General features: G+C 35.0%; 1 protein-coding gene across 4 annotated transcripts in view; it reads left to right on the top strand.

Moving 5' to 3' along the window:
- Positions 1-23,999, top strand: part of AHI1 (Abelson helper integration site 1) — a 140,329-nt gene that overhangs the window by 37,442 nt on the left and 78,888 nt on the right. For all 4 annotated transcript variants that reach the window (XM_081139862.1, XM_081139863.1, XM_081139861.1 and 1 more), the window contains exons 14-17: positions 1,279-1,409; positions 2,919-3,059; positions 12,335-12,531; positions 16,770-16,796. In XM_081139862.1, the coding sequence (XP_080995988.1) occupies positions 1,279-1,409; positions 2,919-3,059; positions 12,335-12,531; positions 16,770-16,796 (496 nt within the window). The remainder of the gene's footprint in view (positions 1-1,278; positions 1,410-2,918; positions 3,060-12,334; positions 12,532-16,769; positions 16,797-23,999) is intronic.

Genomic DNA, 23,999 nt, shown 5'->3' with positions numbered 1-23,999 from the left:
AAGGGTTTGGGAGGAGTAAACTATTTTATACATGTAAAGTACTTAAAATATTACAGCATTTGGCGAGGACTGCAGAAATGTTTGACTCCGCAACCTCATGTCTGAGAATTTATGTTAAGGTAATATAAAACAGTGCACGCCCGGCCGGTCATGGCTCAGCGGTTGAGCGTCGACCTAGGATCCAGGTGATCGGGGTTCGATTCCCGGTCAGGGCACATGCCCAGGTTGTGGGCTCGATCAATGACTCTCTCATCATTGATGTTTCTATCTCTCTCTCTCCCTCTCCTTTCCTCTCTCTGAAATCAATAAGGATATATTAAAAAAAAAAAAAAGATAATATAAAACAGTGCAAAAAATGAGACAACAGCATACAAAGGTTACCAGAGAGGAAGGGGGTGGGGGATGAAGAAGCCCAGTATGTGGTTACGAGCACACGTGGAATATGCAGGTGATCTGTTACAGAATTGTACACTCGAAAGATGTAGTGTTATTAACCAGTGTCACTCCAACAAATTTAATAAATCTAAATAAAACACTGCCAATATACATATACAAGATTGTTGATAGCAATCACATTCACGGTAGAGGCAAGCTGGAAACATTGTGTGTTGTCCAACAATAGAAAATTTCTTAAGATACACTTAGACAATGATATAACATACACCTATTAAAATGATAATGCATAATCTATACATTCTGACATAGAGGGCCATTACTTGTGATATTTTTGCTGACTGAAAAAGCAGATAATAGAGCACTGTATATAATATCCTCTCTGTAAACCAGAGATGGTAATAGTACCTACTGGCACATTGTAAGCATTAAAACAGTGTTAGTATTTTCCATAAGCAAGAAAGCCTAGAAATCTGTATATCATATTAAATAGATGATTTAATAATATGCTCTAATATTTCTGCAAGGATCAAGTGTGATTTAAAAAATTCATCACATGGGAAAAAATATAAAAATTCAGTTCCTTTTTAAGTAACCAATTCAAATACTATTGCTAGAAATAATTTTTCTTACCCACATCTGCAAAGTACATTCTTTTCTTCTCTTGTGGCACTTTCTACATGCACTTACTGTTTTACATTGATTCATTCATTCTCCTAATTCTAAACTCGTTGAGCTCTGGTGCAATCTCTTCTTTATTCTGCACACATCATAGAATGTTTCCCACTTAACAGATTTTCAAAAATTGTTTGTAAAATACAAATGAAGTATTTAAAAGTTTTTACCACCTAGATTTTACGTTTGTAAAATCTTTTTTGTTTATAGATTAGCAGCAAGGAAATTTGTAGGAGCAGCAAATTATCGGGAGAAGATTCATAGTGCTTTGTCACCATGTGGGACTTTTCTCTTTGCTGGAAGTGAGGATGGTATAGCATATGTTTGGAACCCAGAAACAGGTAAATATTTCATTAACCTTCAAGTAAATTTTTTTTGTCGTTTTTGAAGAAGTGTGAAAACTATCATTTTAAGGAAGAATTTTCAAGGAAATTCTGATTGCAGGTTCTCGATTGTTTTTCAGAATTGGAATGCTGATAATGGAAATCAGCTGCACTCCAAATTTATACTAAATTCTGCTCTTTATTGCTTTGATATATTCATGGATTTTGAATTCCACATTATAATTTAAAGTTTATTCTTTCCTTGTTTGTAATGAGATATTGTAGATCTTAGAAAAGTATTTAATGACGACTGTAATGTAAAATACAAGTGTTACAAGCTGGATTTGGAATATAAGTAGGTATAGAATTAGTGAAACATTTACAGTGTATTTTCAATAGAAACATTCCCGTCAAAGGTTTTGATGTGTGAAACTTAATAGAAATTTACCTGAACTACTATAATTCATTTCTTTTCCAATAAAATAAACTGTTACATTGGGAAATTAATTTGTGTCTTAACCTTTGCTTTTCAAAAAAAAAGCTAAAACTACATAAAAATTTTTAGCAATAAATTGAGATAATTTTATAAAATTCACTGTATAATTTCTTATGAACAGAATTTAATTACCCCTTGTTTATTCTCTTGGTCTTTCCTTTAGGCATTTTTGACTAGTCAGTTCACAGAAGTTTTTTTCTTTGTTTCTTACTGCATTTTGATACTTTAGCATCAACCCAAAATTGTTAAATCTCTTTTCCCCTTAAATAAATGGATCTAGAGTTTTTGCTTTTTGGGTCTGCTTTTCATAGGTTTCTTAGACCTCTGCTGTAGGCCTCTTAGCCATTAGTAATCATATGTGTATTTTTAAAGCCGATGGTACCTCAAACAACCTCTGGGACAAAATTAATCCCCCACCAAGCCTTCCCCAGCGAGAGAGTTTCTTCAGTTTTAGAGTCCTGCAGTTCCTCCCCTCGTCTCTGGAGTTCTTTGTTAGCTGGCATGTGCTCAGCCTGTCAGATCTCAGAGTCAGGTACCTCTCTACTTCTGAACTCTGTTTTTGTTTTGCCTTGAAAACCTTGTTAAAGAGTTTGCATTGAAAAGTAGAAAGAGGAGGGCCAACAGAATGAAAAATAAAGATAATGGCATGGCTCAGCGGTTGAGCATCGACCTAAGATCCAGGAGATTGTAGTTCGATTCCCAGTCAGGGCACCTGCCCACGTTGGGGGCTAGATCCCCAGTCGGGGGTGTGCAGGAGGCAGCCTATCAATGCCTCCTTCATCATTGGTGTTTGTATCTCTCTCTCTTCCCCTCTCCCTCTTTCTGAATTCAATAAATATATATTTTAAAAATAAATAAAAATAAAGATAATTATTCAATACAGTAATACTCAAATATTTATAAATATTTGAGGTTTTCATGTAAATAGTGTGAGCTTTATCATTACTATCTATAAATATTTTGATAAATTGCAGAATAATCTTCTAATAAGAAATGACAATACAAATCATTGAATGTCTTTTCTTGTTTAGGTGAACAAGTAGCAATGTATTCTGACCTGCCATTCAAGTCACCCATTCGAGACATTTCTTACCATCCACTTGAAAATATGGTTGCATTTTGTGCATTTGGACAGAATGAGCCAATTCTTCTGTATATTTATGATTTTCATGGTAAGTCCACTGCTTGATAAGTAAAGAATACTTAGAGTAACTTTTATATTTAGACTGAACCAGGAATCATGAGCTCTGTGAAAACTATCATCTTTTGTATTAACAAAGCTCTCTTGAATATATTGTAAGAGCCAAGCAGATTATGTTATTGTTACATTTTATTTTTTCATAAGCACTACTATTCTGGAGGTTAAATATCAGCAAAAGTACACGTACTAGTTGTGCCCTTATGTTGGAATCGCAGAAGGGTAGTTATCACTTTCTTCCTAAATCAATTTAAATAAAATGCACCTAAAAATTATTTGGGAATGTTAACTAAATTTAAAAGGTAGCCGTGGCTGGTGTCTCTTGGTTGGTTGGAGCTTTGTCCCATACACTGAAAGGTCACAGGTTTGATTCCTGGTCAGGGCACATACCCAGGTTGCAGATTCAATCCCCAGTCGGGGTACAGGAGGCAACGGACTGATGTTTCTCTCTCTTTTTCTCCCCCCTTCCTCTCTATAAATTCTCAGGTGAGAATTTAAATAAATAACATTTAGTAAATATGGATCTTTAATGTGTTCAGCTGACTATTGAGTTAATATTCTATGTGTTTTTTTTACTAAAGCACATAGTATTAATAAGTTGTAGTCTTGAGAGTGTCTTAACTTGAAAAGAAGTCAAAAAACTAATGTGAGTGAAAGAAAGACCCAGAATTAGAAATCTAATGTCTTTTTTACTCTAAAATTATACTGTTTTATCATTCTGAGAGATAAGGAAATAAAGACTGGACACATTTTTGAGGAAGAGCATGGCATTCTTAGATATATGGATTTATGCTATTTTTCATATATTTCTTTAATTTTTGTCCTGCTATTAGGATTTCATTGTTTTGCATTGTACTGATAGCGCTGTCATACTCAATATTGCAATTCATTTTTTTCATATATTAAAAACTTTATTCATTTCTTTGATTTGTTTAGGATGTCATGTTCACGGTTTTTGCTAAACCAGGATAGCTTACACACAATGTCATAAACACAAAAATATATAAATATGTATATGTAGGTAACATTAATGTGGAACTATTGGGACAAAGTATTTTAAAGTAATGAACTGTGAATGGTTAAGTTTATTGCATTAATACAGATCGAATTGGTAATGGTTGTAATGAGTGCTAAATTATTAAACAATTGAGTTAAGTTCTAAACCTGAAGTTCTTGATCATGGTATGGATTTTGTTTTGTCTTCTCAGGCAAATTATATTAGAAAATAATGTGTAAAATTGAGACTTACCTTGTTTTAAAGAACTTTACAGACAAGAAATAATTTCTCTAGCGGATTAAAATTTATGGAAAACAATATATTACTAATGGTAGAATTGTTAAACAACACAATACCATTTACTATTGCAAGCAGATATTAGCAAAAATAAGCACTGCCTGATTATAGGAAAAGACAAATGGTTTTCTCAAGTCATGCAGTGTCCAAATCTGGTGTGTAGTTAAAACATGTATCCTGAAACAGTCTGTCTTTGTACTCAAGTCTGTCTTTATACAGTTCTCATAAAGGAGAATTGTACCTAAGGACTTTATAAAATTAGAGCTGTTGTATAGGAAATGGGCAGCACACTTATTTCCTCAGACTTGAGGTTTCACAACAGTCTTCATTCAATTTCTAATTTGCTTTTTTTAGGCTTTTGAAACTTTCACTACAAATGCAAGTTAATGTTTCACTCTTACCTTTTTTTCTTCAGTTATTTTTATTTATTTTTTTGTCATTGATAGCGTGATTTCATCATTAGATTAGCCCAGTCAGGTTTGCCCACATGGCCTTTAGACAATAGGTTTTCAACTAAGAGTTCATTCTAGAAGTGTGGAAGAGCGGGATTTCAGACTCAGTTCTGTTTCTTTGGTGACCTTGAACAAGGCTCTTGCCTTCCTAAAGCTCCATTCTCATCTGGTAAATGGTACTACTGTTACTAATAGTTATTTGTGAGGATACTAGGAGAGGGACTGTGAAAGTACTTTGTAAATTAATAGCGCTAGATTAAAACAAACAAAGAAGGGTAGAATGGGTCGTTATCATGCTCCTCCAATCAGTACATACTTGACTTTATGGGAACTTACGTTTTTGTATGCTGATAAGCATCTGTATATTGAGCAGAACTGAAAAAGGTTTTTTCTCTCTTATTCTTTCTTTTGGCAACCTTTTCCTTTTACTTATTAGAGTGAGTAACTTTTTAGGTCAGTTGTATTAGAAAATAAATGCATAAAGTTAAGAACATTATGTTATATCCATGCTATCTTAACATGGAAAAGTAAGGAGTTCTAAGTGTTCTAGAAATGATCAGATGATAACATATGAAATTAAAATTACTTTGTGTAGTGTCTTTAGAACATAATTTTTTATATTCTAACACACCTTTAAAAACAAATGAAAACTTAAAATGTTTTTAACACATTTTCCTAACTCTTTACTGCTTATTTTTAAAAAGAGGAAGCTTAGGAAGAAGTTACATAATCTCAAGCAATCCAAGATTTAGCACAGTTCTTCTGCATGGTATCTATCCATAAGAAAATGAAAAGTTGTTTCAGACTTTGAAGTATTTTACTCACTGAATACAGACCAGAATCATCAAGTCAGAGTCTTTAAATATTTTATTGAAAATTATAATATGTATATTGATGTATTATAATTTTACCTTATATTTTTATTTATTTTTTATATAGGAATATTTTGCCCAGGCTTTCTGATTTGAAAATAAAGTTTACATGTAGCTTTACATAAATGTTTTAATGTTATAAAATTTGAAAGATATAGAAAGGTTTTTAAATAGTATTTATCAGAGCTGCTGATACGTTTAGATAATTTTCAAGGAAAATGGAGCAAGGTTGTTTTTTAATAAGTGAAATAAGCTGCAAATGAGACCACAGTGGTAGCTAAATGTATCATCCGTTTTTCAGTTCTAGCAAAATCTGTGAAGAGTCAGCAGGCATCTTGCCCTGTTAAGCGTATGTTCAGGTTGTGGTCTTTTGGGTCTTTCATTCTACTGACTTTTTGCTTTTTTTGGTAAGAAATATGATTTTTACTTTCAAAAGGCAGTTTTATTTGCCTGAAGTTGAAAGGGTTAATCATCTAGTAATACAAAACTTAGTCACAGAGTACCACAAATAATGTACTTTAAGGATTCCCATAACAACAGAGTACTAGTCAGAAAAACGGCTTCTACTGAATTAAAATTTACAAGGCTAGACTTTAGCAATAATGTTCTGTTATTAATCAGTATTTATCTACCTCAATCTCTAGGACCCTGCCCTATATTTAATCATAATTATAGGTAATACTTATGAAGCACTTTCTATATTTCTGGTACTGTTTTAAGCACTTTACACATACTTAATTTGTCACAATAATCTTATGAGAGAGGTTCTATAATTACCCCATTTTATAGGAGCCAGGACGTGGATCCATACAGTCTGGAATTAGAACTCATGATCTTATTTGCTACACTGAACTGCCTTTTTAGCAGATTTTCTGCTTATCTATTAAGTAAATCTTTTTTTCCCTACAATACCACTTACTCTGTGCCTCACTGTGGAGTGTGTGATTTCTTTGTATCTATAGCTTGTAGGAAGCTGATATAGCAGCTTATTTATCTTTTTATTACCAGTACAGTACCTAGTCTGAATATTGACATGTGATAATGTACATGTATGTATTTTAAGTAGGATCAAATTTGGGAAGTTCTCAGCATTATTTGATAATTTCAGGTAATGAACCTAATATTTCACTAGGTGGCAATATCTCCTCTGAGTCAGCATTAACTCTGGAATGCTTTTCTGTTCTGATCTTGGGCCAGACAAGTCTGTATTGGTGCCAGGTTGAACAGGGCTATGAAACCCAGGAATCACACTCAGATTATCATGCTCTATTCCAGTCCTTTGTGTTTCCTAAGTAGTTGATTAAACCTCTGGAAGAACTTTAATTAAACTGAGAAGCAGTCTCTACACTAAAATTATTTTATTTATAGAATTCATATTCATTAATGGCCACCTATGTTGTCATTATCAATAGCTTTATTTTTCATATTGTGGCATGTTTTACTAGATTTTAGGGCACTGTATTCCTTTAGACTCCTATAAAAAAGTTTGTTGTATAACTTACTCTTTTACCAAAAGTCCATGGGGTTTATAATGCCCTATGTATAACACAGTACCTGGTGTACTACTGATGTGCAATAAATGTTTGAAATAAGAATTCCAGATTCTATAAAATAGCATTTTTTCCTTAAATTTTATAAAAATACAGGATGAAAGGCATGAGCAGTTATTCAATTCGGGGCTAATAGTAATAGTGGTAGTATTGGCTAACATCTATCAAGCATTTATTATATATCCCCTACTCCTTATGAGTGTTTCACATATATTATCTCATACAGAACTCCCCAAATCCCATGAGGTAGATACTGTTATTGTCTTCATTTTGCTGATGATGAAACTGAAGTACAGGGAGAATGAAGTAATTTGCCTAAGGCCACACAGTTGGTGATTGGTGAAGCTACCATTTGATTCTAGGCTACCCAACTCCAGAGCCCATGCTCTTAAACCATTAGGCTGTTTTCACATCTGCATTTCCTATATCATACAGTAACTTAAGGATGTAGCGAAATATTCCTCTGGTGAAATGTGTTTTCAATTTTAATATTTAAGGGAACCCCTTAAGATTAAAAGGAACTTTGCTTATCTAGTATTGTTATTATCAATAGTTTACTCCTTTATAAATTTGCAATGTAATTATAATGCATTAAGCCATTTTCAATGTAGTCCAAAATATGAATTTTCTTTCAGTAAGTTTTAATGTAACTACTTTTATAATATTTTTGCAATAAGATAATGTCTAGTTGAAATAAATTTGATATACATAGTTTTATGTATAACAATGGTATTCTTGAAGTACTAACGATGAAGGATTGGAAAGCAAACGCCAATATTATAATCTTCATACTTGTATAAGATCATGCAGTAATAAAAGTAACTGATTGTAGGTCAGAGTTTTAAATATCTATTATTAGCCTAGTAGGATAAATTAAATAAAATGCCACATTTGACGACATGCTGCAACTACCTATTTCTTGATCATATCCTGAAGCATCTATTTTAATATTCTTCACTGATGGATACTTTGATTTGAAAGCTTATGTCATTTAAGGATTCAAGACATGGAAAACTTAGTCAGTGTAAAGGCTTTGAGCGTAAACCAAAGCCCTTAATTCTTCATCCAGGCCTTTTTTAATGCTTTCATAGGTGCTTTTTAAAGTGCACCAAGAAAGAAGACTGGTGTGGTGCAGAATAAACAATAGCGTGATGGGAAAGGCTGGGGTTGTACACAAAATGCCATCACATTTTGTTTGATCCTGGTCAAATAATTTAGCGTTTCTACATCTGTTTCTTCACCTGTAGAATTTAAATAATACCTGTTCTACTTGATCTTAATGTTTTGTCAAAGGATAAAATGAACCAGGGTGCAGTTGAGAAATTCTAGCTATTCTCTGTAGAATAGATACGTTATACACTTGGAGTGGAATGGCATGATGTTTGATCATGGATTCATCATGGATTCATCATGGAAAAGAAAACCAACAGAGGGACAATAGCATCTACTTCAAGGAATCTGGAAATAATTTACTGTATTTTGATTTTCAGCTAGTAGGTTTGCCAAATGATGGTAGCTGTTGTCCCATTGGGTTGGCTATGAAACATGAATCTGTTACACATTCTTTTATAGGTTTTTGAAGTTTTTTTAGGGACATTATTTCTACTTGACATGTAAACTGTGTCAAGGAAATACAAGATTACTAACAGGCTCTGAAATATACCCAGGGTACTAAAATTGAAGTGCTACTCAGTATAACTTCCTGGATTCATCCATGTAGTATTTTAAAATTAGCTAAATCAGGAATAAGTCAGGCCCAGTAAAATACAATAAAAACATTATAAGCCCTTGACCATTCTTATTTTAGTTCATTCGGATAGTGTACAGACAACAGAATTTTATTTCTTATAGTTCTGAAGGCTTGGAAGTCCAAGATCAAGGCACCACCAGATTCAGTGTCCAGGGAGAGTCCACTTTCTAGTTCATAGACTGCATCTTCTAGCTGTAACTTGACATAGTGGAAAGGGCAAGGGCGCTCTCTGGGGCCTCTTTTATATGGTACTAATCCCATTCATGAAGGCTCTGCTCTCATGATCTAGTCACCTCTCAAAGGACCCACTTCCTAATACCATCACCTTGGCAGTTAGGATTTCAACTTATGAATTTTGGAGGGAGACAAACATTTAAACAACAGAAATTCTCTACACATAGCAAATGTTAGAGGAGGAGAAGGAAGGTGCTGCAGAACTACTGAATGCTAGGAAACTAGAGAAATAGGCCTGCCAGCTTACACTAATCATTTTGTAATTAGAAATAGAATAACTTATAAGTAAAGCAATTAGATATCCAGTAAGATGACTGTATATAGTAGCAGGGCTATATGTCATAACAGATCTTGACCAAGGAATTAAATGTTGAACTAAAAGGAAATCATACTGTTAATATAGTGTAAGTGGAAGAATGTGTTGTTTTTAGTTGTACTTTATTTTAAAGTTAATAACATAAGTACACATAGGTATTAATAATAACAAACCTTGGATTTGATCCAAATTCAAAGGGCATTGGATTAAAATATCTTATTTCCTCCATTCTTCCTCCTATAAAGATAAAAATTGCCTGAGAAAACCACGTTATTTTTTATAATTGTTTAAAGTCCAGAAGATACACAAAAGCATTGAACTCATATAAATCAAAGGATTGTCAGTTCTAGAAACATTTTAAGAATTTTTTTAATTTTGTAAAATTTAGAATCCCAAATTAGAGCTGATGGAGGTAATTTTAGAAGTATTTTGATTGATAAAACATTCCTGTAAGCAGATATAGTTGCCACCTCCATGTTCTCAGCACCATGTCCATTTCTTTGCTATTCTGCTAATAAGCACATAGCAGTAACTTCTTACTGACCTCCAAAAGAGCCAGACCCCCAGAGGGGGTTGGCATCCTTGTGTTCTCAGAGCCTGCTGTAGTGTACTCTTCATAAGTGGGGATGAGACTATTAAAATTGTGAGTTTTAAAGATATCAGGTTAGATTAGAGGTAAGTTTTAAATGTACAAAGTTAGCACAGAAAGGAGAAAATGGTGAAGAAATTCAGTTACAGTATTTAGTTGCAACATTGTACTCCAATCATGACCTATGTGAAAGTGTTTTTAGAAACCTTTGAAATGTTAGATGCATAGAGCTTGAAGGAATTTCCAAAATCATCTATTATAATCTATTTTTACAATGAAGTAATCTGTATGATCTTACACAAATAGATGAATAATTTTTGTAAGGTGGGGGAGGGGAAGAATGAAAAAACAGAAGCAAGCAGCTTCTTTCTGTTTCTAGTATCTGAGAAACTAGGTCTTTGTGAATATTTCTGCAGATTTTTTTATGGCTATCTTCACAGAACAAGAGGTGCTAGAGACAAAGTAGGGAGTTAATTTGACTCCTTTTAAATCCAGTCAGATGGCTTTTGTATATAAAATTCCCTTTAGACAACTGAAACAGGTATTCATAATTTGGGGTTTATTTTGTTTTCTATATCCACTTAGGCCATTTTAATCCTTTCTGAAAGGCATCTTAATGCCTGGAAAAATAAAGAAACAAAGATTTAGCCAAAGCCTTTTGTTATTTTTTACTAGTTATAGAAATCCTTTTTAAAAAAAGAATAATAAATCATTCTTAGCATAGAGAAAATACAGTTTGGCAAAAAGAATTGAGATAACTACCAAAATCCTGCTATCCTATATAACTTCCTTTTATCAGTATATATGCTTCTATGCATGCTTTCTCACTCAGAGCTTAAAGTGCAATCGTAGCTAATATGTATCTGGCAAATAGAAAAACATAGGGAGTTAGAAAATGCCACTAAGTAGTTAAACTCAGCTTTACTTTCCATTCATAGCAGCAAAAATCAGTGAAATGTTAAAAGGACAATTTGTAAAGCAAATAAGGCAAAGATCATGGAGCATAATTTTCATGTGTTGATTCATTCGTCCCCAACCCATCTACTAATGTTTTAAGCCTTCCAAAGTCCAACCCATAGGCCACTTTTATATCTGTAAAGTTTCTCTTGGTTTTTAAACTATCTTTGAATATTTGAGAATAAAATTAATGTTCTGAGTATTATGAAAAGAAGTCCAAAATATGTACTGAAAAATAGTCAAACCCACACAAATCTAAGTGTAGAAGCACCTACACCTCCATCTAAGAACAGTAATTGAATTAAGGAATCTGCATCACTGAAACAGTGATTATAAGCTGGTCTTCTCCCTCAATAATGTTTCCTCGTACTTACTACCACTGAGGTCTGCAGGGAGAAAACACTAATTATGCAGCTAGTCTTCATTTAGAGTGTGTGAATGAAGTAGTACATGAATATAAAAATACTTTAAGAATTAATGTTGCCCTGGCCGGATAGCTCAGTAGTTAGATCATCGTCCCCATATGCCAAGGTTGCGGGTTCAGTCCCCTGTCAGGGTACATACAAGACTCAAACAAGTGGAACAACAAATCAGTGTTTCTCTCTCTCTCTCTCTCTCTCCCCCCCCTCCCTCCCCCTCCCCCTACCTCTCTGCCTCCCCCTTCCTCTCTAAATAAATAAATAAATCAATAAATAAAATGATAATTACATTGTAGAAATATGAAAGGTGTTTGCATTTAAATTTTTTAAATGTTAAATTACATTTACACCATGGTATCTTACATAAAATGTATATATGTATAAAGATTAGGAGGAGTATATAAATGGTTTTTACCATTTGTTTTAGGGAGATTGATTTGTGAATTTTTTTTGCATTTTCTTTAATTCTATTATGCCTTTGATTTTTTTTTTTTATGATTTTTTCTATACACATATATTTCAGATTAGGCTCCCATCCAATTTGTTATATTTACCAGACCAAGATAATGCATGGCCTTAAAGGCTCAATTAAAATACTGCCTGACATGAAAGTATTTGTGAAATTATGATATTTTCTTCTTTATGGTTTTATAGTATTTAATAATTTTACATTTTGCCAGTCATGTCTAATTGTTACCCAGTATTTGAAATGTATTATGCATTTTTTTATTTATTTAAGACTACAGTTGGGTGGCTTAATTACTTCATTATGCTTTCGCTATTATGATTTAAACTAATATAGATTCATTTTTCTAGTTGCCCAGCAGGAGGCTGAAATGTTCAAACGCTACAGTGGAACATTCCCATTTCCTGGAATACACCAAAGTCAAGATGCTTTATGCCCCGGCCCTAAACTGCCTCAGCAAGGCTCTTTTCAGGTCCATGACGGTGTCCACACTGAAGATTCTTCCTTGACAATGCAGCAAGTGAAACAAAGACTTGATTCTGTCACAGTATGTTTATTTTATGCAGTTGGGAAGTTGGAATTTTTAAAACCATTTCTATCCTATTTTGCATTGTCGTGCCAATAAACAGTAATTGAATAAGTAAGTTAGTTTACTTAAAACTAGACTTTCTTATGGTTCCTTTTTAAGACTTATTCTAAAATAACTAACTTCAGTAAACAGACTGAACTTAGGATAATCTCTCATGCTTTCCTGACTCCATATCCCTGTAAAGAGCAGCACCGGACCTATTTCTTTATTTAAAAATATCAGTATGTGGCCCTGGCCGATGTGGCTCAGTTGGTTGGAGCCTCGTCCTGTGCACGAGATGCTCACCGGTTCAATTCCTAGTCAGGGCACATACCCAGTTGTGGGTTCTGTCTCTGGAGAGTGTGGGGAGGCAATCAATTGATGTATCTCTCTTATGTTGATGTTTCTCTCCCTTCCTCTCTTTCTAAAAATATATAATATATATAAAAATCTATAATACGTATATATCAATATGTGTATGTGTGCATATACACATCACATACACACATTCCCCAGCCACCATCAACTTGGGAAACTATATACATAAAATATATTAAAGGAACAGTTTTAGTATGTAAAAACCAAAAAATAAAGAAAAATAGACTTCAACAAAGAACTGTATAAAAGAAACATGTACTTCCAAAAAGAGTAGATATGAATGTGGCCTAGATGTTAAAAGTTCTTTCTCACTACTAAGAAAAGAAGTACTTCGAAACCAGGCACTGCCTATAAAACTGGAGAACAGACCATGAAGATGAGGACAACGATGCTTGGATAAAATCAGTGTCGTGGTCTGTTAGTGTGAGTGATGTAGAACCTTTCCCAAAGGTAAATGGTAAAATGTGTTGAGAAGCTTAAACATCCTTAAAAATATTTATGCTCTTTGACCATGATAGTTGTTAGTTAGGATTAGCTTGAGCTCCTTGAAGACCAGGACTGTGCAGGCTTGTGCCTTGCTGTGCTCTTACCTTTGAGCACGGTACCTGGCACTTAATAAATATTATCCCTTTCCCTCCTCCTCTGATGGGAATCTTGACCAGTTTATATTGGTGGGTTGTTTTTTTTACCAGTTTTAACTAAAAATACAAGGACCTACACTGAGACCCCTTTAGCTCTGACTATGTCTTTTTCCTCTCTCCTTTGCTTCTTTGACAGAGTTTAAGGTGAACCATAGCACAGACCTCACTCAGGCCCCGGGTGTGGGTTTAGTTAGGATATGGAGGAAATGCTTTCATCCTTCTCGGTGTAGATTTTTAGAGCATATGTCTATAAGTTAATAAATTTCGTTCAGTTTTGTAATTTATACTGTAACATTTTAAAATAACTGGAATAATGCATGCTGTTCCATTTTGAAAGGAAGTATGAACAGGTAAAATTGTGTTTTAAAAATTAGAAACATGTTTCTTCACAAGGAGAAAAAGTGCCCCTTGTCTAAAATCTTGCATGGCAACAGGATTTCATTTACAGACGTAAGAGCAACTCACAGATAAGTACATAAGAATGAGTTTTCTACGATCTGTCGGTTTTTACACTGTAAAACATCCTGGCATCACTCTGGTCTTGTAGCTTTCCTCCTGCATCATCTTATATAGCTGTCAACCTCAGGTGAATGAAAGAATGTAACAACAAAAGAAAGTAGATATAAAGGAAAAGTAAAATCAGATATTTTTTAAGATATGAAATCAAAGACGAGGAGGAAGAAGAATTGATAATTTATTATAAGAGAAAAACTGATTTCTCTTAGAGTCATTTATTTTGCGTTAACTAAATCTTGCCCTTTAAAAATTATTTAGGGAATGTGTTTGTTTGGGGATTGAGGTAGATCAAGGCTTTCTTTAGGAACGAAAGTTTTGTCTATTTGCTGTGGGCTTTGAAAAACCATTTTTCTCCTGTGTTGAAAAAATTCACTGAACTTTTCTTTCAAGTGTTATCAGCAGCATATTTTCTTTGAGAATGCATATAGTATGTATGGGAGTCATCTGTATTCCATGGCAGCTCCATTTTTTTAAAAAACTATATTCCACAAGCATTTAGATCAACTGGATTTCTACTTTTTTTCTTGTTTCCTATAATTGCCACATAGTATTATTTTTTGTTTGGTTGTTACTTAAAGTCTATTAGGAACTATATCTCTGGTCTTCTATATAGAAGTCTAATAGAGAAGACTGTATTACTTCTGTTATTATAAAAGACTGCACTATTGAAGATACTTTTTCCTTTGTAACCACAATTGGAATGTTCTTCTAATAAAACACATTTGCAGTTTAGGGTGTGATGTGTGTGTGTGTGTGTGTGTGTGTGTGTGTGTGTGTACGCGCGCGCGCACATTTGTGTGAATTGCATAATAAATTCAGTTCAGCAGGTACTTAATAGGTGTTTACTCATTGAGTAAAGGATACCAAAAATAAATAAATCTGTCTTAATAGCTTTACCATTTACTCATAAGTCATTTAACTATTTTATATTTAAAAGACTTTACTGTATGTTGCTGTTATAGCCATACCTAAAAGGCATAGTGCAACCCAGATAAACTTCACAGGTTGACAATATGTTGAGAGCATCGCAGAACTCATTCTAACTTCTTATCAGTGCATCCGGTGCTCAAAATTTGGGGTACCCTATTAAGAGTAATCAATCCCACAAAAAGTTGATTTATAAACTGAAAAAATATGTCATAATGAAAGGTATACCTTTCCAGCCACCTGGACACTCAAGACCACTCTTCTTTTCTAAAATTAACCAGAAACCCAGGTTAATGACCACAATGTTGATTGTTAAGCAGAGTCATAGGAATAGGGATTAGATGGGTTTAAAAATGTTGTATGCCAGTTTTGAAAAATGTTAATATTTTTTACCCCACAGGAGATTTCTCCTTATAATGATTGGTGATAACTAACATCTATTTAATGATGAGTAATAACTGACATAATGATGAGTAATAACTGACATAATTTTGGGTACTGTGCTAAGTGCTCTGCTCTACGTGCTCATTGTATTTAATCCTCAAACCCATCCTATAATGTGGGTGCTAGTATTACCCCATTTTATAGAAAACAGAGTTGAAGCTTACAGAAATAAAAGTAGTATCACCGAGGTTGGAGCTGAAATGCAGTCCAGGCAATCAGAGTCAGTTTTGCTGTCTCTTTTTAGTGATTGAATTACTAATTTTCTTTAGACATAGTATCTGGCCCTTAGAAATTTCTGGATAAAAAACTGATGTTCTTCTTTTCAGTTCTCTTTCATTTTCTTTCCTTTTTTTTTAAAGATGTTTTATTTTTTTATTTATTGACTTTTTAAAATATATCTTTATTGACTTCAGAGAGAGGAAGGGAGAAGGAGAGAGAAAGAGAAACATCAATGATGGGAGAGTCGTCATTGATCGGCTGCCTCCTGCATGCCCCCGACTGGGGATCAAGCCCACAACCTGGGCATCTGTCCTGACCAGGAATCAAACTGCAGTCTCTTGGATCCTAGGTCAATGCTCAACCACTGAGCCATGCCTGGCTGTGCAGTTCTCTTTCATTTTCCTAAGGTCAACATTAATTGTTATTTTTCTCCAGTTCTGTACTAGGCTGATGATATATGCTGGTTCACCTTAATTGACTTGAGTATTTTTTTGTTTCTCCTTAGTAGCAAATTTTCAAATCATCCAGTATATGTTGATTTTTACAAATTCCTGTTTCAAAAGTGATCTTTTCGTGGCCTGGTTCATGAATTGTAAGCAATTCTTTTTTGTAGCTCCTTCTGAACTGGTCAGATACATTACCATTCATTAGTGTTAGTATTAGATTTTCTCTAACGTATATTATTAATATGGGTATTATACTTATGGTGGTTAATTATGGAGATAATTATACAGTTCATTTAATTCAGGGTATGATTTTTAAGACATGTTAGTGTTCTATACAGAATTTTAGTATTTATGCTAAGTTTATTGAGGAGACAGGTTTTCCTCAAGGCAGTTACATGCCTCCAGAGTCTTTCTTTTCAGTGCCTGTTGTTTCGGCAAGTTAAATTTACCAAGAACATGTCAGTGAGTCTTTAACTTACACTTTTTTCAGCTCATTGGAAACAATAGAGAGTGCCAACTGCAGAGTAGTAAAGAAACTCTCCCAAATGTAGATTTTGGTTATTAAAACATTAATATCTGACTGGAAAAGAGTTGGATATTTTATTAAAATGAAATGATTAATTTTTTTTTGGTGTATTTCTTTTAGGAGGTGATACGAGCCAGTGCTGCAAAGGTAAGTAGTTTTTATTACCAAGAAGATAACTTTAAAACTAGTTTTCACTCTAGCCAGATAGCTCAGTTGGTTAGAGCATTGTCCTGATACACCATGGTTGCTGGTTCTATCTCCGGTCAGTGTACGTACAAGACTCAGCCAATGAATGAATAAATAAGTGGAACAACAAATCGATGTTTCTCTCTCTCGGTCTCTTCCTTCTTTTCTTCTCCTCTCTCTCTAAAAATAAACAAATAAAATTTTTTTAAAAACGATAGTTTTCATTGTGATGCACCAAAGAATTAAAATGTACCATTCATAGTTTTCAATAGAACTTTTACAAAAGTTAATTTGATATGAATTTTCCTTAATTTGAGCTTGAATTTATCAAGGAACTATAACACTGGTACCTGAGAATTTTGTAAGCCTCTTCATATTTTTTTAGACTTAAGAATACTAAGTGATTGGGATATACTTTCATTAAAGGACCAGCAAGGTCATTTCATTCTCTGAGAAAAATATTACACAATACTTAATAGATAAGAGAAATCAATACAGTTTTGGTGGTCATATGTTAAGTAAACTGTATAAGCCTTGAGTGCATACAAGCTGCACATAAAGAGTAATGGTATATTGTGGTAATAATGCTTTTGTTCATTTATAGTAGTGTTTCACACTTTTTTCATGTAACTGTAACAGTCCTGAGAGACAGATTAGAATTATTATTCCAGTTTTGGAAAGGAGGAATATGAGGGTTATTGAGGTTAAGTGATTTGCCTGAGACCCCAAACTTAGTCTAAACATAGTGGTATACAAAACGATCTTGATTTTAAACAATTTCAGCTAAATCGTATCGAGATGCTTTCAACAGAGCAGCTTTCTTCCTTTTACAAGCAAGTTTTTTTTATGTACAGCTTTTGATCAGTTGTTAAGAAAATAAATTTTAATTTATAAGAATTGGAATGGCACCATGTGTTCATCCTTCCCTCTTTTCTTCTGTCCATTCCCAAAATTCATTTGACTAATTAGACATCTTTTCACTTATCAAACTTAATTATATATGTCACAAAGTAAACAAGTGAGATATCCAGAAGGAAAATAATAAGAATGGTGTTGGCATGTTCAAAGACTACTTTATATAATGTTTATGCAGTGGGGATATTTTTTATTCAATAACCACCTACTACTATGTAGCAGGCACTGGGAAGACGAAAGTAAGTAGGCTACTGTCTCTTTCTACATGGTCATCCAATGGAGGAAACATAGCAGAAAACACTGGGTTTACCCTGTCACTGAGCTGTTCAGTATCAGTCAGAACCTATCACTTTTTTACCTAATTATCACAAGTCAACAGGATATGGAATATAGACAAGGGGAAGGAAGACAAAGGACAAAAGAGAACACACTCTATTCTGATTTGGGCTGCAGATGTTCAGGAAACTTATTCCTGATAGCAATGATGGGTATAATGATTGTAGCTCTAAGATTAATCTTTCTCAGTATGCATAGTATATAAAAATAGTTTATTCTCTGATTAGTAATTCAAAGCTGTTTCTTTATTTTAACAAATATGCTTTGTACCCTTCTTTTGTAATGCTATGTGACTATCCAGAGTAAAGCGTTCTGTGGGTATTGGGCAAGGCTTTATGGAGAGCATCCGCTGCCAGTCTGGAGACTCCTTGAGGGGAAGGGTCATGTTATTCATCTTGGCATCCCTGTTGCATGACAAAATTAGCATAAATGCCCATTGAAAATAGTATGTATTTTTTAAGATTTTTATGTTTTTTCCTCTTACATTTAGGTTCTGTGATTATTTTGAGTTAATTTTTTTAATGTGATGGGGTATCGAATTCTAATTTCATTCCATTACTGTGGCTGTATAGTCCTAGCACCATTTGTTGAAAAACTATTGAGTAGTCTTGGCACCATTGTTAGAAGTCTTTAATCTTAAAAGCAGGGTATATTTATGTAGTTTGTCATCTGTTACGTCCAGTATAATAAATTTTGACCCAGTACCTAAGATTTTTATTTCCTATATCCCAGCTAGATTTTTATGTTGTTGAAGATTCACTTTTTTAATTAAAATTCTTTAAACAAATATTTATTGAGTGCCTATCAAATAGTGTGTGTGTGCGTGTGGTGCGCTGAGAGAAACACTTGACAAGGAGCTAATGCTGTCCTATAAAAGTCCTCATCAAGAAAAGAACGTGGCAGAAAGGAGCAGAAAGACCACTGTGCTAAGTAGGATTGTGAGCAGGCAGGAGGGAAAGGGTGGCAAGGTGATCAGGAGATCATGGCAGCTTTGAAAGAGCAGTGTAGGAACGGTAGTGCGGGTGAGGAAGAAACTTCCCTCTGCCTTTTTGGTTCTGTGGCTGGTCTAAGAATTAAATAGACATAAACAGATTAACGGGAGAAAAATATTTTAATTACTTACATGCAAGACAAAGTAAAAGATTCCAAAGGCTGCCAAGAGTTGAGTCTTGTATATCATCCTGAGCAGAGGAAAGAAGGGATACGGGTCTGGGCTTCAAAGGGGGAAGGAAATACACGGGAAGGTGAGAAGAGGAAACATTTGGTAAGCAGAGGTTGCCGTGCCGGGCATTACGTGTCTCAGGTAAAAATGTTATCTCTGCTAGTAGCTCTTTTCCTAGTATAGACCCCTTCTAGGAAATTTCCCTTGCAAAAGGGTAACTTCAGGTTCTCAAAATAATCCTTATGCCAGAGAGGCACAATCTGGGTGCTGTGTTCTGCTGCCCTTTACCCTCTTCTACCTCCCCCCTTGCCTCTGGCAGTCACCACACTGTTGAAGACAGAGTGAGAGCCGATAAAGCAGAGGCTATAGGCATTCTTGTAAGAAATTTTGAGGAGCAGAGAAACAGGAACTGGGAGGGAGTATTAGGTGACAATACTAAAGCATATTTGTTTGCTGATGGGAATGATTCAGCGGTGGTGGAAAAGTTGATAATGTACGGTAGAGGTGGTAACTGCTGGACTCGAGTCCTTGAAAAGATGGGGGGGCTGTAATCCTGAATATTAATGGAGAAACTGGCCTAAGAGAAGGGATTTTTTATCATTTCTGATAGGCAAATAGGTAGAATCTGAGGTTTTTTGTTTTTTATTGAATTTATTGGGGTGACATTGGTTAAAAATATATATATAGGTTTCAGATATACAATTCTACAATAATCACTTGTATAATGTATTGCATGTTGACCACACCAAGTCAGACCTCCTTCCATAACCATTTATCCCTCCTCTAACTTCTACTGCCTCCCCCCATGCCCCTTCCCTCTGGCAGTCTCCACACTGTTGTCTGTGTCCATGAGTCTTTGTTTTCTTTCTTTGCTTAATCCCTTTGTTCAGAGATAGATTTGATGATGGGAAAATGAAAGAGTTCTCATCTGATTGCTTCCAAGACAGTAATTGGTATTAGAAGTCCTGTATTGCTCTGAATTGCAATAGCCCTAGAATACCTACATACGAATTTATAATTTACATATTTCTTTGGTCTTTCCTTGCTTTAAGGTTGGATCGAGGCATATCAGAAATGACACTTCCTGGAGTCTCTTTCCATTAAGCTTTTATGATGCCTCACAAATGGAATTAATCTGTTTTTCTCCTGTTCTCAGCCATATTTATTCATACCGGGCATATTATATAATGGGGCCTATTCTGCCTTAAATTATAATTAATTTTGCCTGTCTTTTCTAGAATTAAATATGAATTCTCTCAAGGACAAGCAAGTCTCTCACCTTCTTTCTTTCTTCCTCACCTCCCTCTCCTCCCTTTTTTTTTTTTGTCTCCTCCTCTTAAAATTTACATAGTATTGCCTCCACCTCTAATCTTTACATGTCTGAATTTCCACACTCTTCTGTAAGCCGCTTGAAGCTAGGATACTTTATCTTTCCCCCCCCAATTATTAATATCACACTAGATAAATATAAAGGCAGCCAAGCTAAAGTTTATTGACAAATGCTGTAAAGGTAGTCTACATTATAGTCTAATCTACCTTGGGACATATTCACAGAAAAATAAAAAGGTTAAAAGTTAGAGAATCCAGAGAAAATAATTTTTTAAATATCCTTTAATAATATTTGGATAGCCCTGGCCACTGTGACTTGGTTGGGCATCGTCCCATGCCCCAGAGGGTTGCTGGTTCCATTTCCGGTCAGGGCACATGCCCCAGTTTCGGTTTTGGGCTTGATCCCTGGTGGGGGGCAGGCAGGAAGCAGCCAGTCGATGTTCCTCTCTCATATCAATGTTTCTCTTTCTCTCCCTCTCCCTTCCTCTCTCTAAAATCAAATCAATAAAAAATCTTTTAAAAAAAGTTTGGATATTTTTATCATGAAGAGTGTAGACGAAAAGGGGCCATGTACTAAACCTGACAAGCTCAGGAAAGGCCTGCATGGTGGCCATGCAAACTCAGACACCTAAAATAACCACAAAGGATGGTCTGAAATTAAAACTTTTTAACTAAAAAACAGTTTATGGTGGGTAGTCATGTCCTAGGCTGGTATTGTCCCTAACAAAGGTTAATTTTCACCTTAACTACGCCTATGAAGAGAAAGAGAAAGAGGGATTATCTCTTTGCCTCCACAATAATATATCTTTGGAATGTCAAATAATTTTCCTTTTCCTGGACCCCTCAAAGCACAGGCACCACTCTGTGGAGACCACAAATCCCTTCATTTTTACTGAGTTAATTGTTTACTGTTACCTATCCTGCACCCACCTAAGTAAAAGAAGTGTATGTCCATCATTTTAATTTTTATCCAATCCCAGAGGTTTCCCCACTTTGCTTTCTCCTGTCTCCCTAGTCTATCACCAATGGATTTTCATGTAACCCACTCATGTCCCCTCTTTTAATTGTAATGTCTAAAACAGTGAAAAACTGCCATTTTCCAGAGCATTATCTCAATCCGTTGTTTTGGCTTCCCAGCAATTGTCGACAGTTTGGCTCAAATAAGCTCACAAAAATTCTTCACAGGTTTGAATGATCTCTTATGTTAATGAGGGGGAAAATTAAGGTGAGATTTGAGTAGAATAGTGGTTTTCAATTATTTGGAAAGTTTAAAAAAATTTTTTTTTGTAATGCTCACAATTTCTTCATGGCATTGCAAAAGGGCAAAATAATTTGTATTATTTTGACAGTATTTGGAAGACTGGCCTGACTGTAAGAAATAGTACTACTATACTCAACACTTCTGACATCAGACGTGTGCTTGAAATTGAACGGTTGAGGTATGTAGGTAGCCTTATACTCCCCAGGGAGCCACCAGTCTATTCCCCACAGAACGCTGGGGGAAGGGACTGGACGGGGGAAATAGATGCATGCCCAGTCAAGGTGGGGGGACTAGCAAAGCTGCTTCTGACAGTCACACCTGGGAATAGGTCATTGGCCAGAATAGGCATGGCCACTGCAAGGGCAAGAAATTCGGGGTATTTAATACCCTAAACAAAGGAGTTCGCTCCCTTGTTTGACTCCTGGCTTGCGGGGCTCTCATTCCTGCTTCCTGGCGTTCTTGCTTGTGGCCCACGGCCATGTGGACCCCCGCATACAATGGACTGATGGACTGCAACTAGCCTGATGCTGAACTGGACCCAGCTCCAACATGGAACAGAAACTGTGGACACTAGCTTTGTTTTTAGCTCTCCTGAAGCCCCAGTTACACTTCTTCTATGACTGGAATGGGTCTTTAGAAACACGGGGAAGTAATTCCACGCAAGTAAAAAGTACTCGTCCTCCCGTGCGAGTCTCAGAAAATTATTTTTCTCAAGATATCAAAAGGACTCCACCCCCAGCACTCAGTGGGAAAAGGGATACCCCAATTTCCCCGATAACATTAAGATACCTGACTTCGTGTACCTAGAATTTCATTTTGGCTCCAGTTTTCTGTTTAACTTGTACTTTAATTTTTTTATAGCAGAGGTATGATGCGCAACAAAACATTTCCTGAGTATTTGGTGGTTTTGCCACCAGAATTGTCTTCAGATTAAGTAGTATCTGCACTGTTGTTCAGACTTAGTGGAAAAAATGAAAAGCCATCTGGAGAGGGGGACAGATTTGTGGACATAAGTATATATACAGTATAAGCATCTTCGAAGTTTCTTTGCTGCTTGAAACTTTAAAACTTCTACTTCAGGTAAATGAAGCATTTAACCTTAACTCAGATAAAATGATTAGACTTGTAAGTGAAGGGGACCAAAGTTCGCCACCCAAAATGTGCCCTTTGGAATATTGATTTTAAACTGGTTATTAAGAAAAAATCTAAGAAAGAACCTTTGACCCTTCCCCCTTTTCTGCTTAAGTCTTATAGAAAGGCCTGCTCCAGGAAGGAAATGATAGATATTCACTGTAGTATTAGATAGGAGGGATCAAACCAGGCCTGTTATCCCACCTCCCCAGCTTCTTCTCATTGTTTCTGGGTTGCAAAGCAGGAATTTGCTTGCCAATGCGTTTTGCTTGTTTCAGCTACCTGTGAATTTCCTTTTTCCCCCATTTCCCTGCTTCCTTTCTCCTTTGTCTACAATGGCATATTCCTTGGGTCTCATTCTTATGGCACCCCTGAACATGCATTTCTATAATAAACTTGGGCTATTTTTCTCTTGTTAATTTGATTATTAGCTCAGTTAAAAGGTCTTAGAAGGTGGGAAGAAAATTACCTTTTTAGTCCCCACATAAGTATATATAAATGAATGTTATATCTCTCCCAAAGGTTTTAATCACCAAAAGAGAAACTAATTGTTAGCTTGTTTTAACTTTTTTAACATGAAAATTAACCTCCTCCTAGAGAAATAGCATTTTTGTATTTTGCACAAAGGTGCTTATAAGAGTAGACAAAACAGTTTTGTAATTAACTTGGCAGGAGTTCATGCGATTTTTTTTTCTTTTTCTCTATTAGGAATTTTATTAAATTTGTACGCTTTCAGTTTTCCCCAAGATGGAGGTAATAAACTGACTCTGGCAGACTGTGGTTTTTGCATGAAGCAAGCAGAAAAGTGTGTTGTGAAAAGAGGGTAGATTGGTGTAGGGTAGACTATCTTAGCCAACCTTTCTGTTGTTGTAAAATTATTAAGCAATTCTTTTCCACAGCATGCATTTCAAAAATAGATATTGCTTCACTCTATTTAATGGTTATTATTACTTTTCTTCCTCTAAATGAAGTAGTGAATGTGTGTAGGCTAATTTTGAAAATACTTTGAATTCTAATTTCAAACCACTAT

This window comes from Miniopterus schreibersii (genome assembly GCF_964146895.1).
Source record: "Miniopterus schreibersii genome assembly, chromosome: 6".
NCBI classification, from domain to species: domain Eukaryota; kingdom Metazoa; phylum Chordata; class Mammalia; order Chiroptera; family Miniopteridae; genus Miniopterus; species Miniopterus schreibersii.
The sequence above is the reverse complement of the archived record's forward strand: the minus strand, read 5'-3'. Positions and strand labels throughout refer to the sequence as shown.